Source organism: Coregonus clupeaformis, chromosome 15, assembly GCF_020615455.1.
Source record: "Coregonus clupeaformis isolate EN_2021a chromosome 15, ASM2061545v1, whole genome shotgun sequence".
In the NCBI taxonomy this organism is placed as follows: domain Eukaryota; kingdom Metazoa; phylum Chordata; class Actinopteri; order Salmoniformes; family Salmonidae; genus Coregonus; species Coregonus clupeaformis.
In genome coordinates this window covers 15400385-15418678 of record NC_059206.1, presented here as the reverse complement: position 1 = coordinate 15418678, position 18294 = coordinate 15400385, and the positions used below count along the sequence as shown (strand labels likewise).

The following is an 18294-nucleotide window of genomic DNA, read 5'->3' as shown; positions in this document are numbered from 1 at the left end:
GAGAGAGTTTGACAGTCAATCAATTAAGCTCTTTGATGTTCTACAAGAGGTGTGAGTCTAGGTCGGCAAGATAAATAGTGTTCTATATGTACTACTAGCTACCTATGAAGAATTTGGGAAACCCACCCCAGAATAATGAGTACCTTTTTCCAATAACAGACAGACAATCATTCAGTGAGGTTACATCCAGGAAATGGATGTGAGCCTCTGTGTGAGCTTCTCCAGCTCAACTTCTCTCTTCTTCAACTCTCCTGGGCTACAATCAGCTCCTTCACCTCAAAGCGTAAGTCTTCTCTCAATGGCGTTGATCAGCTCAGATCCTCTCACTTTCCTCCACTGCGGAAACACCCAGGTTCATTGCTGCTAATTTTGATGCCTTTCCACAAATATAGGGCTTCAAAATTAGCAGAGTCGACCCTGGGTGTTTAAACTCTGTGGATTTGGATACTAGAGGTTCTCCTGAGTACAACGGACCCCACTTTTGCTGTCTGTATGTTCAATTTGCAAAACCCATTTAAGCTGATTTCCCATGCTTTAAAGGCCACAATAATAGCAGCGACGACCCTGGGTGTGTTGATCATTTAGGCTTAAAAAATATAAATGAAACAAATAATATCACATGCAATCTTTTAGAAATACTTTTAGCAATTCTTTGTTTGATAATTAGTATAAAATATATCAATAAATGTGCATATTTCCCATAATTTTCGCCTTAATTATTCATTGACAAAGTATACACAGCACCATCATTATGTTCGCAGACGACATGAAGGTGGTAGGCCATATTACCGACAACAATAAGACAGCCTATAGGGAGGAGGTCAGATACCTGGCAGTGTGGTGCCAGGACAACAACCTCTCCCTCAACGTCAGCAAGACAAAGGAGCTGATAGTGAACTACAGGAAACGGAGGGCCGTGCACGCCCCAATCCACATCACGGAGCTGTAATGGAGCAGGTCAAGAGCTTTAAGTTCCTCTGTGTCCACATCACTAAGGAATTATCATGGTCCACACACACCAACACAGTTGTGAAGAGGGCACGACAACACCTCTTCCCCCTCAGGAGGCTGAAAAGATTTGGCATGGGCCCTCAGATCCTCCAGAGTGTAGTGCGTACGGCCCAGTACATCACATTGGCCAAGCGCCCTACCATCCAGGAGCTCTATACCAGGCGGTGTCAGAGGAAGGCCCTAAAAATGTTAAAAGACTCCAGCCACCCAAGTCATAGACTGTTCTCTCTGCTACTGCACAGCAAGCGGTACCGATGCACCAAGTCTGGAACCAACAGGACCCTAAACAGCTTCTACCCCCAAGCCATAAGACTGCTAAATAGTTAGTTAAATAGTTAACCAATAGCTACCCAGACTATCTGCATTGACCCATTTTGCACTTACTCTTTTGACTCATCACATACACTGCTGTTACTGTTTATTATCTATCCTGTTGCCTAGTCACTTTATCCCTACCTATATGTACAAATCTACCTCAATTACCTCGTCCCCCCTGCACATCGACTCGGTACTGATACCCCATGTATATAGCCAAGGTATCGTTACTCATTGTGCATTTTTCCTTGTGTTATTATTTATATATTTTTTGTTTTGTTTTTGTTTCACTCTGCATTGTTGGGAAGGGCCTGTAAGTAAGCATTTCACTGTTAGTCCACACCTGTTGATTACGAAGCACGTGACAAATAACGTTATTTGATTTGATACACGACTCTTATTCTGAAAGATTCCCAAAAATCTGACCCGGAAGTACTTACTCATTCTGGCCTACTTCGCAGCAGTTTCTATACCTAGCTAGCTAGCTATAGCAACTATTGAGCAGCACAAAAATCAATAACTTCTCCCACTCTTTTCCTCCCCAAAATGTCTAAACTACAGCTACTTAATGAGGTTCTAGATGAAAAATTAGCTGCAGTTCCCCTGGAGATATCCGTGGTAGTTAAAACAACGATAGCAGAGTACCAGGGAGAAATCTACCGTTTGAAGCGGGCAATTGCACGTCTACGAAATCTGCTGGATTTGGTGTTCAAACCAGAGATAAAATTGCAAAGATTAGCAGGTTTGTGACTACGTCTCTCTATTTGACATGCATTTTACAGTGTAGCCTAATTTTAATCATTGAAATTTGAGGCTTTCATTAGCCATATACTGCCTAGTAGCAATAAAAGATGTGGGGGATATAGCAATAAAAGATGTGGGGGATTCGCAAGCAGTATGGCTAGCTAAGTACATAACGTTAGCTAGCTATCAAAGTATATACCTGCATGTACAATTACTTCAATAGGATACCAATTTCATGCCAGAAAAATGTGTCCATTTTAAGAAAGTGTTGTGAATATCACAAATGTTCTATATGCCACTTTGTCTTAAATTGTCTTTAATCCGTTTTTGAAAAGGTATTATTTTCTGGGACACGTGTGTTGTCAAGTTGCGTCAATTCAAATCTGGTATAGGAACAAAAACAGGTCAATACACGTCTAAAATAGACTAGTATTTTAATTAATGCAAACACTTGAATGGTAAATATGATGTTCGTATATACGGGCCCACTGAAAAACCACGATGGGCAGAAAGAGAACTGAGCTTTTGTTATAAGTTCTTCTTTAAATACTCTGACAGAGATAGTTCCCACTCCCTGCTGGGCCTGTCAGAGTAGAGGCTGGGTGTGGTTTAAACTTACCCAAGCTATCGTTGGCGCACAGGCTGGTCCCAGCCCCTTGGCGCTTCACTGTTGCCGGGCATTAGTTGTTATCTTTACAACTTGTCTCGAGTCAGCATCCTCAGACATAGTTTGTTCTTCTTCATTGTAGCAGAACACATGTCCTTGAGCGGTTTAACAAAGAGGCAGTGTGTGTATCTCAGTCTCTCAGCCTGCATCGGAGTGTTAGCTGTGCCACTAGAGATCCTGGTTCGAATCCAGGCTCTGTCGTAGCCGGCCGCGACCGGGAGACCCATGGGGCGGCGCATAATTGGCCCAGCGTCGTCCAGGGTAGGGGAGGGAATGGCCGGCAGGGATGTAGCTCAGTTGGTAGAGCATGGCGTTTGCAACGCCAGGGTTGTGGGTTCGATTCCCACGGGGGGCCAGTATGATAAATATAAAATAATGTATGAACTAACTGTAAGTCGCTCTGGATAAGAACGTCTGCTAAATGACTAAAATGTAAATGTAAATTAATCACAGCTTGTTATGTTAAACAATATATATCAGTACAGCACAAACCTATTATGTTTAATCATTAATGTATTCTTTCTAAGCTAGGCATCACATCTAGTTGTAAGAAAATAGATCCCCACAGTGTTCAGTCCAATAATCAGTCAAAGGTAGGAAGTAGTCCTATTTCTTGTCTCGTTTCGGCATTTAAGTTATCACTTTTTATCCTTTCTCCTTCCCTCCAGACCTCCAGCAGCTCACTCTCACTGAAGAGGAGGTTATTCCTGAGCAGGAATGGAGCCCTGGTCTGGGGCCAGTGGAGTCGGACACCGAAGAGTCTATATGGGACTCTTTCAACATCATAACTGTGGAGAACCAAACAGAATCTGATGACGAGAGCAACAACAGAGAATCTGAATCCACCAGTGACTATGAGCCCCCCTCTGAAGTAAGTCCAGACAGTGACAACAGTGAAAATGGAAGAGTGGAGAGTAGAATACCACTGTCAGGATTAAAGCCTCTCAAATCAAAGAGAGGTAGAGGACGGCCAAGGAAAGGAACCAGTGAGTTGCCTGATCTGAAATGTGACATGTGCGGGAAATGCTTTACAGCAGCACGTAGTCTGAAAAGGCATCAGCTAAATCTGCACAGCGAAGAGAGATTAACAGGACAGCCAAAGAAAAAAACCTGTGAGTTTCCTGATCTGAAATGTGATGTGTGCGGAAAATGCTTTCAGAAAGCACGTAATCTGAAACGGCATCAACAATATCGGCACAGTGAGGAGAGAAGACACATGTGCGACACATGTGGGAAATGTTTCATCCGGAAGGACCATATGACCCAGCACATGAAGCTTCACACGGAAGAGAAAAAACACTGCTGCACCGAATGTGGCAAACGTTTCCTTCACAAGTCCATCCTGAAAAATCATATGGGTACTCATACAGGGGAGGCTTTTAAATGTGATGTGTGTGGAAAATGCATGACAACTGCAGGTGGTCTGAAAGTGCATCAGAAAAACCACACTGAGAAATCACATCAGTGCAAAGAATGTGACAAAGCCTACACCTTTAAGGGGGACCTGATAAAGCATATGAGGATTCACACTGGGGAGAAACCATTTCAGTGCAAAGAATGTGGCAAATGCTTCAGCGACAAGGGAAGCCTTCCAAAGCATATGATGACTCACACAGAGGAGAAACCACATCGCTGCAACGTATGTGGCAAATGTTTCAGTCTGAAGGGAAGCCTGACAGCGCATATGAAGATTCATACAGGGGAGGGAGTTCAATGTCATTTGTGTGGAACTCACCTGAAGTTAAAATCAAGTCTAAAAAGACATCTGCGAACTCATAGAAGGAATATTCACAATGAATGAGAACACGTAAAAATGTTTTGGAAAGATTCAAGCTGAATATTAATTATAATTGTGATTTCTGTGGAATGGAGAAGCAGACCATTTTTCATAAATGTTTTACCTGTATTTATAGTGGAATGTTTTGGATTGACTAACAGGACAAGTGGAACAATTGAATGGCTTTGATAATTATTTCAGAAATGAGATTGATAAGGATTGAGTATATTTAATTCAACTGCAAATAATTATAGGTATATTTCATATTTACAAAAACAAATGGTCTGATTCAAAACCTAACTTTTTTTCATTTTATAAATGAATTCAACTAATATGGCACTATAACTAAAATTAAAAACAAAAAGGCAGTAAAACCCTGTACTATTATTAATCAATATGATTTGTTTGTGTAGGATCCCTGGCAATGTAAAAAGTTTCTTTTTTTGTATGTGACTATTCCTCTTTCACTGTTTGTTAATAAAAAAAACACAGGATAAAAGAGGTAAGGCCCACTTGTGTCATGTCATACCTGGACCACCTATTGAAATGTGTATAAAAATAAAATAAAATAAAAGTCAATCGGGTGTTAAGAGGTGAAAAGGAGACTGTAGGAGGTCTTTAAGCAGATTTCCAACTCTTTAAGGGACAACAAAATTGCACAACGACCCTGGCTGTGTAAACTGGATTTAGAAACTATAGAGGTGCTCCTGGGTTGAATGGACCCCACTTTTAATGTGACACAATCTACAGAAATGTGTGTACAGTCCAAAAATGATTTTATTTTTTCAAGCCTAAATGGTCAACTAAGAAATCACAATATCTTAGAAATACATTTAAGAATTATTTGTATGATAACTAGTATGAAATATATCGGTAATAGTGCACATTTTCTCCCTAATTATTCGTTTACAAAGTGAACAGGACAGGACTCTTATTCTGAAGGATTCCAAAATGATCCGCGCTACCTCACGGATCATTTTGGAATCCTTTGGACGTCCCTACCACATTGAAATTTTAAATGGTTAAGTAAGGTTAGGGTTTTCGATAGGATCCCGGATAGCACTGACCAGAGTTTGAGTTAGGCCAGGTTTTAGAACGGACGCCATTTTAGCGCCCATATAGAACTTTATTCTTGAAATGTTGGTGATTTTTCAATAAATTGGAGACCACCTGGCCGGCAGTGGATTTTGGTGGACATTCTGCTAATTTTCTTATCGATTAAACATTTGATCTCCATACAGTTTTCTGTTTCCAAAACTATAATCTGTAACAGAATGGACTGCGTTTTTTAGACTTTACCCTTTACCAAAGTTTCAAAAAAGTTGCGTTGTTTAGGAGGAGTGCAAGGGTGAATTTAGTTATTGCACACGCCACAGTTTCTAAACCCAGATGCGCAACATCGCGAGAATTCCGGAAACGCTTGCGAAACAGACCAGGTTTGAGAAGTCAATGAGAGAAGTGAAAAATTAATCCTTAGTTGATCATTTTCTCGAAATCTAAAGACACACAACCAATATTTGAGACAGTGTCTTAAGTAGATGAACGTATTATTAGTCCAACCAAGTGAAAGTGAATATCTGACGTTTTCATTCTTCTTCTGTGGATTTTATATGGCGGTTGGCAACCAACTTTAAGGTGCATTACCGCCACCAACTGGAGTGTGGACCAGAGACAGTGAAGGTCTAAATCCTACCCAATAATCTCGTCTCCCTAAGGAAACGAAATACGTAATTAAATACTACATCCCCTGAAGATTTCCCCAGCAATTCACTTAATCCTGGCTCTTCAACCGCATTACTCCTCAAATCTAGTAACAATCTCTCCCTTTCTCTCACATTTCTGGCATTGAAATAGAACATGTTCCACTGTCTCCATCTCCTCCTGACAATGATCACACCTCCCAGTCGGATGTTTCCCCACCAATTTCAATGTACTATTTGGCCTTGTGTGTCCTAGTCTCAGCCTTGTGACTACACTTTCCTCTCTTCTCTCTCGGCCTGAGGACCTCCCTACCCCAACTTTTCCTGGATCTTATACAGGTGTCTTCCCTTAATCTACCTGTTCCACAACTCTTGCCACTTATTTTTTAACCACTGTTCTTATTAATCCCTTGGCTTCTGCTTTTGACACTTTCATTTTTAGTCAAAAAACACTATATCGAAGGAGTGCCTTGGATTTGACGGCCTACACATGGGCGAGACAACCGTTTGATACACTTTACCGGGTCTACGCATGAGTTTATGCCGCGTTGAAAACCACTGGGAACTCAGAAATCTCCGACTTCCGAGCGTTAAACACAACTAGGAACTCGGGGAAAATACGAGCTCCGACTGGGGAAAAAATCGATTTGAGTGGTCATCCAACTCCGAACTCGGGCCTCTTTCTAGAGCTATGACTTTCCGATATGAAAATCACTGAGGTCATGATTTGACATCATATTTTTTTAGTTCCCAGTGGTTTTGAACGCGGCATAAACTAGCCAACGTCGCCATGACATCGCATACAAGTGTGATTGGGGATTTCTATCGGAGAAGCAGTTTCTGTCCATCTTCATACTGTACTGTCTTTGGCCTAACTCTATTGTTCTGGCACTTACCATTCCCGGAAGTGTGTCGTTATTTTTGCCACAGATAGAACAATGAGATAGATATTTCACCGGATGTATAAATGTGAAGCATCCGCTTGCGTTTCCACTCACTACCAAATATGGTAGTGAGAGGAAGCCCAGTAGCCGGCAGTGGAAGAAGATGGATTTTGACCAACATTCTGCAAGTTCTCATCGATTAAACATAATCGATGCAAAGGCGAATTGAGTTATTGCACACACGCACTTCAGAGTAGGCGTTCTCTAACAGAAATATGCAGATACATGGTAGAACGGGCCAATAGGATCTCGCTAGCTCGTGCTTGTTCAGCCCACTATGATTCATTTGTTCACATTGGAAACGACAGGCTGTAGTCCATCTTGGTTTATTTATAAAACATCTTTGCCATAAGTATTTTAAGAAATTAGGAGGTGGTGAACATAAACTATATTCGTATTAACACCCATTTGCTGTATTCAAAACAACTGGGATCTTCGAAAAATACAAGGTGAAGGCATGACGCCAGTGATCTTCAGGTCGGAGCTTTAGAAAGAGGCCCAAGTTCCGGAAATAGGAAGATGGCGGAAACGGATGATGAAGTGGAATCTGAATACAATGGCGGTAGAATCAAGGAGAATTGGAGTATTGTTAAAAACAATGGAAAACTGAGCAAAGTAGGGTACAGTGATGACAATGACCCTTCGTATCTAGTAGGAGTACGGTTTGTTAATAAGGGGCAGCTGAAGAAACCATTTGAGTTATCCAAACTGGTGGAGAGAGTGCTGGGTAAAGTGAAGGATGTGAGGATCACGAGAGGCGGGCTTGATTTGATTTTTTGTGATTCTGCGGATCAGAAGGAACGTGCGTTGTGTCTTACTCGATTTGATAAGTTTGAAGTGTTGTGTGTGTCTCTTCGGAACAGGGCACCCCTCTCAGTGCTTGAGGCGTCACTACAGACCCGCTGGTTCGATTCCAGGCTGTATCACAACCGGCCGTGATTGGGAGTCCCATAGGGCGGCACACAATTGGCCCAGCGTCGTCCAGGTTTGGCCGGTGTAGGCCGTCATTGTAAATAAGAATTTGTTCTTAACTGACTTGCCTAGTTAAATAAAGGTAAAAAAAAAAACTTCAACTTCCCTTCTATGGGAAGTTGATTTGGAAGAGATGAAAAATATTCCTGGAGTGATTGAAGCACGTCGGATGAATCGAGTGGTGAATGGGGAAAAAGTGAAGAATTTCTGTTCTTTTGTTTTTTGAAATGGAGTCTCTCCCTAATGAAGTGTGGTTAGGGTATATTAACTACTGTGACGTCACGAGAGGCTACACAGCTTTCAGCGGGATTGCTCAAGTAGTGCAAGGAGACAAGGTTCAAACAAAACAAGGATTTTATTATAGGTCTTGGGAAATTAACGAAAATATAACAAAATTCTGTTCTCTTGTGGCTCTTTAAGGGTTAACAGTTCAGGGATGTCTCTTCCACATCCAGAATCATAATTCTCACTCGCTCAGATAACTTTTCCCCAGCCTTACTGTAGTCCACGTTGCAGCTAGTGGCCAACCCAGCAAAAAGTCCTTCCAAATGTCTCTCACGTATTTCCACAGGTGCATATATCCAAAGGTGAGTATTTCCCAAAGGTAAGTATCTCCAAATCCTTATATTCCTCATGGAAGTGGACGTGCAGCACTCTTGTCCTCCAGAGAGCCCAGGTTGGAGACTGTGTCTCTTCCCTTCCCAAACCTTCAGCTCATCAGCTCCTCATTTGTTTCAGCTGCGTGGGAAGATTGGCCATAGAGGGGTGGAGTTCCCGACCATACCAGCAGATGGAGCCATAGCTGTCTGGGTTTGCAGCCACCTCAGGGGGATGTAACGTCCCTCCAGGACACAGCCTCTCGTGACATCACACATCCCCCTCCCTCGGGACCGACGTCCTCGCGGGGTAAAGGCAGCGAAGAAGGCATCACGCCGGGAGAGGGCGTCCGCATTGCCGTGGTGCTTGCCAGACTGCTCTCTCTTCAACTCCTCCAACTCTAGGACCAGGGACTCAGCCTCCTGTTGTCTCTCCTTGAGTTTCTTACTGAACGCATCAGCCTTGGTTTTAGCAGAGTTTAGCTTCTGTTGAGCAGCTTTCAGTTCCTTCTCTCTCTCTGCCTCCGCATTCTTCATCTTGTTCTCCAATACCTTGTACTTCTCCTCTGCCTTCTTCTGGACCTCCTTACTACTGCGCAGGGTCTCCTCACACTCCTCGATGGTCCTGCGCAGCCTCTCCAGCTCCTCCTGTTGCTTAGGGAAGGAGCTCTGTTGGAGTTTAGCCTGGAGGATATCTAACTCTTCTGTCTTCATGTCTAACTGTTGCTTTAACAAACGATACCTCTCAGCGGTCCCCTTCAGACCAGACAGTTCTTTGTCCAGATTCTGTAGCTCCGTCTCTGTGTCGGTCTGGGCACCTGCCATCCCTATCAAAGCCCGGGCGGGAGTGAGTAACTCGGAGGATTGCACCGGAGCCTTCCCAGGATGAGTCTTGCCTCTCCGTTTCCGAGGTACTCGGGTTATCCTCTCCTGAGACTCTCTCCAGAGTGGGTAAAAGGCTGGGCAGTCTCGTCCAATTAGGACAGGGACGGGGAGGGAATCAACCACCCCCGCCGTCGTGTGTATGGTTCCCCGTGTGCTGGTCATTGTAAGTTCAGTAATGGGGTATTCTCTGGTGTCCCCATGGACACAGGAAACTGGGAGGACTTTCCCGGGGTCAGACACGTTGGGCCCACCAAATCCTTACGCACCAGGGTGGCCCGGCTACCAGAATCCAGTAAGGCCTCCACATCATGGTGATTCACAGTTACCGGGCAGGTGGGGGGTCGATCTGGGCCGCCATCTACGACTCCCAAGAGCGAGGCAAAACGGTGTGTGGGTGCTGAGCTGGAGGACTCCGCAGTGGGCATAGGTTCCTCGGCTGGTTTCCCACACTGCCAGGAGATATGTCCCATCTCCCCACACCGGTAACACTGTCGAGTTTCCCCCTCCTGGTGTACTCTTCTTGGACCCGCCTGGTTTCTGGCTCCCCCTGGAGCCGGGATAAGTCCTGACGTGGCTGGGTTCGAGACCTTGGGGTCCTTTGGACGGGTTCTTCCCATTTGTGGTGGGGCCGCACTCCTGGGGTCTTTTCGGGAAGCATTCAGCATCTCCGCTGTGGCCTGGTACTTTTCCACAGCTTCCACGGTCAGATCAGCCGTGGTCAAGGCCTGTTGACTGATGAACCGTTTTGCCTCATAAGGCAGGGCGCGTAGGTAACGATCCACCACAACGGCCTCCACCACCGCCGCTGCTGTATTCCTCTGCGGATCCAGCCATTTCCTTGCGATTCGGACAAGTTCATGCATCTGCGCCCGAGGAGGTTGGTCCGGTTGGAAGGTCCAACTGTGAAAGCGCTGGGCCATACCAAACTTTGTGAGTCCATATCTGCTGAGGATCTCAGACTTCAGGGCATCATAGTCAGTAACCTGGTCAGGGCCCAGGTCCCGGACAGCATTCAGCGCTTCCCCGGTTAGAAAGGGGGCTAACAGACCAACCCACTGTTGCTTGGGCCAGGCTTCCCTAGTGGCCGTGGCCTCAAATGCATGCAGGTATGCCTCAATGTCATCGGTAGCTCCCATCTTAGATATAAAGTCACTTGCCTTTATTGGGCGGGTATTTTGGACAACCCTCTGTCTCTGCAACTGCAATTCCTCTGCCTTCAGAAGGTTGGCTTTCTTTTGCTCCTCCAAGAGAGCCACGTTTGCTTGCATCTGGGCGTGCTGGCCAGCAACAAGGGCTTTCAATATGTCCTCCATTTCAGTCGGCGGGGAGCCTACGGCCAACTTGGAAAACTGGGTGATCAAACCTTCGGTATCCTCCTCTGACATGCACTATTAACGCTTGAGCGTGCCCGCATTCTCCACCATCTGTGATGTCACGAGAGGCTACACAGCTTTCAGCGGGATTGCTCAAGTAGTGCAAGGAGACAAGGTTCAAACAAAACAAGGATTTTATTATAGGTCTTGGGAAATTAACGAAAATATAACAAAATTCTGTTCTCTTGTGGCTCTTTAAGGGTTAACAGTTCAGGGATGTCTCTTCCACATCCAGAATCATAATTCTCACTCGCTCAGATAACTTTTCCCCAGCCTTACTGTAGTCCACGTTGCAGCTAGTGGCCAACCCAGCAAAAAGTCCTTCCAAATGTCTCTCACGTATTTCCACAGGTGCATATATCCAAAGGTGAGTATTTCCCAAAGGTAAGTATCTCCAAATCCTTATATTCCTCATGGAAGTGGACGTGCAGCACTCTTGTCCTCCAGAGAGCCCAGGTTGGAGACTGTGTCTCTTCCCTTCCCAAACCTTCAGCTCATCAGCTCCTCATTTGTTTCAGCTGCGTGGGAAGATTGGCCATAGAGGGGTGGAGTTCCCGACCATACCAGCAGATGGAGCCATAGCTGTCTGGGTTTGCAGCCACCTCAGGGGGATGTAACGTCCCTCCAGGACACAGCCTCTCGTGACATCACACTACAGAGTTAGAACATTTATCCCAAGACCAAAGCAGTGTGAACATTGTAAAGCTTTTGGTCATGTAGAAAGTGTTTGCAGAAGGGAGAAGTCGAGATGTACAAGATCTACAGTCCCCTGTAGCTCAGTTGGTAGAGCATGGCGCTTGCAACGCCAGGGTTGTGGATCGTTTCCCACGGGGGACCAGTATGAAAATGTATGCACTCACTAACTGTAAGTCGCTCTGGATAAGAGCGTCTGCTAAATGACTAAAATGTAAGATGTGGAAAAGATCATATGTGTTATAAAAGTGAAGAAAATTTGACATGTTGTAATTGCGGTGGGAATCATGAAGCCACGTCTTCTGAATGCCCCACAAGGGTAAAAGAGAATGACATGGCCAAAGTCAGGGTTGTACGAGCATTTCCCCTCCATGTCTCCGACCACTACTTTGTTTCCTTTTCTCTCTCACTCTCCTCCCACACTACTCACTCTGCCCCTACACAGATGGTAATGCGCCGCCGCAACCTTCGCTCTCTCTCTCCCACTACTCTCTCCTCTTCCATCCTATCATCTCTTCCCTCTGCTCAATCCTTCTCCCTCCAATCTCCTGATTCTGCCTCCTCAACCCTCCTCTCCTCCCTTTCTGCATCCTTTGACTCTCTGTGTCCCCTATCCTCCCGGCCGGCTCGGTCCTCCCCTCCAGCTCCGTGGCTTGATGACTCATTGCGAGCTCACAGAACAGAGCTCCGGGCAGCGGAGCGGAAATGGAAGAAAACTAAACTCCCTGCCGACCTGGCATCTTTTCCTCTCTCCTCTCTACATTTTCTTCATCTGTTTCTGCTGCTAAGGCCACCTTCTACCACTCTAAATTCCAAGCATCTGCCTCTAACCCTAGGAAGCTCTTTGCCACATTTTCCTCCCTCCTGAATCCCCCCTCCTCTCCTCTCTCTCTGTGGATGACTTCGTCAACCACTTTGAAAAGAAGGTTGACGACATCCGATCCTCGTTTGTTAAGTCTAATGACACTGCTGGTCCTGCTCACACTGCCCTACCCTATGCTTTGACTTCTTTCTCCCCTCTCTCTCCAGATAAAATCCTGCGACTTGTGACTGCAGGCCGCCCAACAACCTGCCTGCTTGACCCCATCCCCTCCTCCCTTCTCCAGACCATCTCCGGTGACCTTCTCCCCTACCTCACCTCGCTGATCAACTCATCCTTGACCGCTGGCCATGTCCCTTCCGTCTTCAAGAGAGCGAGAGTTGCTCCCCTTCTCAAAAAAACAACACTCGACCCCACTGATGTCAACAACTACAGACCAGTATCCCTTCTTTCTTTTCTTTCCAAAACTATTGAGCGTGCCGTCTTTAGCCAACTCTCTTGCTATCTCTCTCAGAATGACCTTCTTGATCCAAACCAATCAGGTTTCAGGACTGGTCATTCAACTGAGACTGCTCTTCTCTGTGTCACGGAGACTCTCCGCACTGCTAAAGCTAACTCTCTCTCCTCTGCTCTTGTCCTTCTAGACCTGTCTGCTGCCTTTGATACTGTGAACCATCAGATCCTCCTCTCCACCCTCTCCGAGCTGGGCATCTCCGGCGCGGCTCACTCCTGGATTGCGTCCTACCTGACCGGTCGCTCCTACCAAGTGGCGTGGCGGGAAGCTGTCTCCGCACCACGTGCTCTCACCACTGGTGTCCCCCAGGGCTCGGTTCCTAGGCCCTCTCCTTTTCTCCCTATACACCAAGTCACTTGGCTCTGTCATATCCTCACATGGCCTTTCCTATCATTGCTACGCTGACGATACACAACTAATCTTCTCCTTTCCCCCTTCTGATAACCAGGTGGCGAATCGCATCTCTGCATGTCTGGCAGACATATCAGTATGGATGACGGATCACCACCTCAAGCTGAACCCTGGCAAGACGGAGCTGCTCTTCCTCCCGGGGAAGGACTGCCCGTTCCATGATCTCGCCATCACGGTTGACAACTCCGCTGTGTCCTCCTCCCAGAGTGCGAAGAGCCTAGGCGTGACCCTGGACAACACCCTGTCGTTCTCCGCCAACATCAAGGCGGTGACCCGCTCCTGCAGGTTCATGCTCTACAACATTCGGAGAGTGCGACCCTGCCTTACACAGGAAGCGGCGCAGGTCCTGGTCCAGGCACTTGTCATCTCCCGTCTGGACTACTGCAACTCGCTGTTGGCTGGCCTCCCTGCCTGTGCCATTAAACCCCTACAACTCATCCAGAATGCCGCAGCCCGTCTGGTGTTCAACCAATCAATCAATCAATCAATTTTATTTTATATAGCCCTTCTTACATCAGCTAATATCTCGAAGTGCTGTACAGAAACCCAGCCTAAAACCCCAAACAGCTAGTAATGCAGGTGTAGAAGCACGGTGGCTAGGAAAAACTCCCTAGAAAGGCGAAAGCCTAGGAAGAAACCTAGAGAGGAACCAGGCTATGAGGGGTGGCCAGTCCTCTTCTGGCTGTGCCGGGTGGAGATTATAACAGAACCATGCCAAGATGTTCAAAAATGTTCATAAGTGACAAGCATGGTCAAATAATAATCAGGAATAAATCTCAGTTGGCTTTTCATAGCCGATCATTAAGAGTTGAAAACAGCAGGTCTGGGACAGGTAGGGGTTCCATAACCACAGGCAGAACAGTTGAAACTGGAATAGCAGCAAGGCCAGGCGGACTGGGGACAGCAAGGAGTCACCACGGCCGGTAGTCCCGACGTATGGTCCTAGGGCTCAGGTCTCTCAGTTGGCTTTTCATAGCCGATCATTAAAGAGTTGAAAACAGCAGGTCTGGGACAGGTAGGGGTTTCGTAGCCGCAGGCAGAACAGTTGAAACTGGAATAGCAGCAAGGCCAGGCGGACTGGGGACAGCAAGGTGTCATCATGCCCGGTAGTCCTGACGTATGGTCCTAGGGCTCAGGTTCTCAGAGAGAAAGAGAGAACGAGAGAATTAGAGAGAGCATACTTAAATTCACACAGGACACTGGATAAGACAGGAGAAGTACTCCAGGTATAACCAACTAACCCCAGCCCCCGACACATAAACTACTGCAGCATAAATACTGGAGGCTGAGACAGGAGCGGTCCGGAGACACTGTGGCCCCATCCGAAGAAACCCCCGGACAGGGCCAAACAGGAAGGATATAACCCCACCCACTCCGCCAAAGCACAGCCCCCGCACCACTAGAGGGATATCCCCAACCACCAACTTACAATCCTGAGACAAGGCCGAGTATAGCCCACAGAGGTCTCCACCACAGCACAAACCAAGGGGGGCGCCAACCCAGACAGGAAGATCACGTCAGTAACTCAACCCACTCAAGTGACGCACCCCTCCCAGGGACGGCATGAAAGAGCACCAGCAAGCCAGTGACTCAGCCCCTGCAACAGGGTTAGAGGCAGAGAACCCCAGTGGAGAGGGGAACCGGCCCGGCAGAGACAGCAAGGGCTGTTCGTTGCTCCAGCCTTTCCGTTCACCTTCACACTCCTGGGCCAGACTACACTCAATCATATGACCTACTGAAGAGATAAGTCTTCAGTAAAGACTTAAAGGTTGAGACCGAGTCTGCGTCTCTCACATGGGTAGGCAGACTGTTCCATAAAAATGGAGATCTATAGGAGAAAGCCCTGCCTCCCGCTGTTTGCTTAGAAATTCTAGGGACAATTAGGAGGCCTGCGTCTTGTGACCGTAGCGTACGTATTGGTATGTACGGCAGGACCAACTCGGAAAGATAGGTAGGAGCAAGCCCATGTAACGCTTTATAGGTTAACAGTAAAACCTTGAAATCAGCCCTTGCCTTAACAGGAAGCCAGTGTAGGGAAGCTAGCACTGGAGTAATATGATCAAATTTCTTGGTTCTAGTCAGGATTCTAGCAGCCGTATTTAGCACTAACTGAAGTTTATTTAGTGCTTTATCCGGTAGCCGGAAAATAGAGCATTGCAGTAGTCTAACCTAGAAGTAACAAATGCATGGATTAATTTTTCTGCATCATTTTTGGACAGAAAATTTCTGATTTTTGCAATGTTACGTAGATGGAAAAAAGCTGTCCTTGAAACAGTCTTGATATGTTCGTCAAAAGAGAGATCAGGGTCAAGAGTAACACAGAGGTCCTTCACAGTTTTATTTGAGACGACTTTACAACCATCTAGATGAATTGTCAGATTTAACAGAAGATCTCTTTGTTTCTTGGGACCTAGAACAAGCATCTCTGTTTTGTCCGAGTTTAAAAGTAAAAAGTTTTCAGCCATCCACTTCCTTATGTCTGAAACACAGGCTTCTAGCGAGGGCAATTTTGGGGGCTTCACCATGTTTCATTGAAATGTACAGCTGTGTGTCATCCGCATAGCAGTGAAAGTTAACATTATGTTTTCGAATAACATCCCCAAGAGGTAAAATATATAGTGAAAACAATAGTGGTCCTAAAACGGAACCTTGAGGAACACCGAAATGTACAGTTGATTTGTCGGAGGACAGACCATTCACAGAGACAAACTGATATCTTTCCGACAGGTAGGATCTAAACCAGGCCAGAACTTGTCCGTGTAGACCAATTTGGGTTTCCAGTCTCTCCAAAAGAATGTGGTGATCGATGGTGTCAAAGGCAGCACTAAGGTCTAGTAGCACGAGGACAGATGCAGAGCCTCGGTCTGACGCCATTAAAAGGTCATTTACCACCTTCACAAGTGCAGTCTCAGTGCTATGATGGGGTCTAAAACCAGACTGAAGCATTTCGTATACATTGTTTGTCTTCAGAAAGGCAGTGAGTTGCTGCGCAACAGCTTTTTCAAAAATTTTTGAGAGGAATGGAAGATTTGATATAGGCCGATAGTTTTTTATATTTTCCGGGTCAAGGTTTGGCTTTTTCAAGAGAGGCTTTATCACTGCCACTTTTAGTGAGTTTGGTACACATCCGGTGGATAGAGAGCTGTTTATTATGTTCAACATAGGAGGGCCAAGCACAGGAAGCAGCTCCTTCAGCAGTTTAGTAGGAATAGGATCCAGTATGCAGCTTGAAGGTTTAGAGGCCATGATTATTTTCATCATTGTGTCAAGAGATATAGTACTAAAACACTTAAGTGTCTCTCCCGATCCCAGGCCCTCGCAGAGCTGTGCAGATCCAGGACAGCTAAGCCCTGGAGGAATACGCAGATTCAAAGAGGAGTCCGTAATTTGCTTTCTAATGGTCATGATCTTTTCCTCAAAGAAGTTCATGAATTTATCACTGCTGAAGTGAAAGCCATCCTCTCTTGGGGAATGCTGCTTTTTAGTTAGCTTTGCAACAGTATCAAAAAGAAATTTTGGATTGTTCTTATTTTCCTCAATTAAGTTGGAAAAGTAGGATGATCGAGCAGCAGTGAGGGCTCTTCGGTACTGCACGGTACTGTCTTTCCAAGCTAGTCGGAAGACTTCCAGTTTGGTGTGGCGCCATTTCCGTTCCAATTTCCTGGAAGCTTGCTTCAAAGCTCGGGTATTTTCTGTATACCAGGGAGCTAGTTTCTTATGACAAATGTTTTTCGTTTTTAGGGGTGCAACTGCATCTAGGGTATTGCGCAAGGTTAAATTGAGTTCCTCAGTTAAGTGGTTAACTGATTTTTGTCCTCTGACGTCCTTGGGTAGGCAGAAGGAGTCTGGAAGGGCATCAATGAATTTTTGTGTTGTTTGAGAATTTATAGCACGACTTTTGATGCTCCTTGGTTGGGGTCTGAGCAGATTATTTGTTGCGATTGCAAATGTAATAAAATGGTGGTCCGATAGTCCAGGATTTTGTGGAAAAACATTAAGATCTACAACATTTATTCCATGGGACAAAACTAGGTCCAGAGTATGACTGTGGCAGTGAGTAGGTCCAGAGACATGTTGGACAAAACCCACTGAGTCGATAATGGCTCCGAAAGACTTTTGGAGTGGGTCTGTGGACTTCTCCATGTGAATATTAAAATCACCAAAAATTAGAATATGATCTGCTATGACTACAAGGTCTGATAGGAATTCAGGAAACTCAGAGAGGAACGCTGTATATGGCCCAGGAGGCCTGTAAACAGTAGCTATAAAAAGTGATTGAGTAGGCTGCATAGATTTCATGACTAGAAGCTCAAAAGATGAAAACGCCATTTTTTTTTTTTGTAAATTGAAATTTGCTATCGTAAATGTTAGCAACACCTCCGCCTTTGCGGGATGCACGGGGAATATGGTCACTAGTGTAACCAGGAGGTGAGGCCTCATTTAACACAGCAAATTCATCAGGCTTAAGCCATGTTTCAGTCAGGCCAATCACATCGAGATTATGATCAGTGATTAGTTCATTGACTATGACTGCCTTTGAAGTGAGGGATCTAACATTAAGTAACCCTATTTTGAGATGTGAGGTATCACGATCTCTTTCAATAATGGCAGGAATGGAGGAGGTCTTTATCCTAATAAGATTGCTAGGGTGAACACCGCCATGTTTAGTTTTGCCCAACCTAGGTCGAGGCACAGACACAGTCTCAATGGGTATGGCTGAGCTGACTACACTGACTGTGCTATTGGCAGACTCCACTAAGCTGGCAGGTTGGCTAACAGCCTGCTGCCTGGCCTGCACCCTATTTCACTGTGGGGCTAGAGGAGTTAGAGCCCTATCTATGTTGGTAGATAAGAGGAGAGCACCCCTCCAGC

At 45.7% G+C, this 18294-nt stretch overlaps 1 protein-coding gene across 1 annotated transcript; it reads left to right on the top strand.

Moving 5' to 3' along the window:
• Positions 1–1757: 1757 nt before the first annotated feature.
• Positions 1758–5015, top strand: LOC121582021 (zinc finger protein OZF). The gene is made up of 2 exons (XM_041897521.1): positions 1758–2068; positions 3406–5015. Exons 1-2 carry the CDS (start codon positions 1873–1875, stop codon positions 4536–4538), a joined length of 1329 nt encoding a protein of 442 aa, XP_041753455.1. The 5' UTR covers positions 1758–1872; the 3' UTR covers positions 4539–5015.
• Positions 5016–18294: the final 13279 nt, after the last annotated feature.

Excerpts from the sequence above, each read along its gene's own strand:
- LOC121582021 (XM_041897521.1), top strand. The coding sequence starts at position 1,873 with ATGTCTAAACTACAGCTACTTAATGAGGTTCTAGATGAAAAATTAGCT. Across the intron at positions 2,069-3,405 it reads AAAATTGCAAAGATTAGCAG|ACCTCCAGCAGCTCACTCTC; the intron begins GTTTGTGACTAC and ends CCTTCCCTCCAG.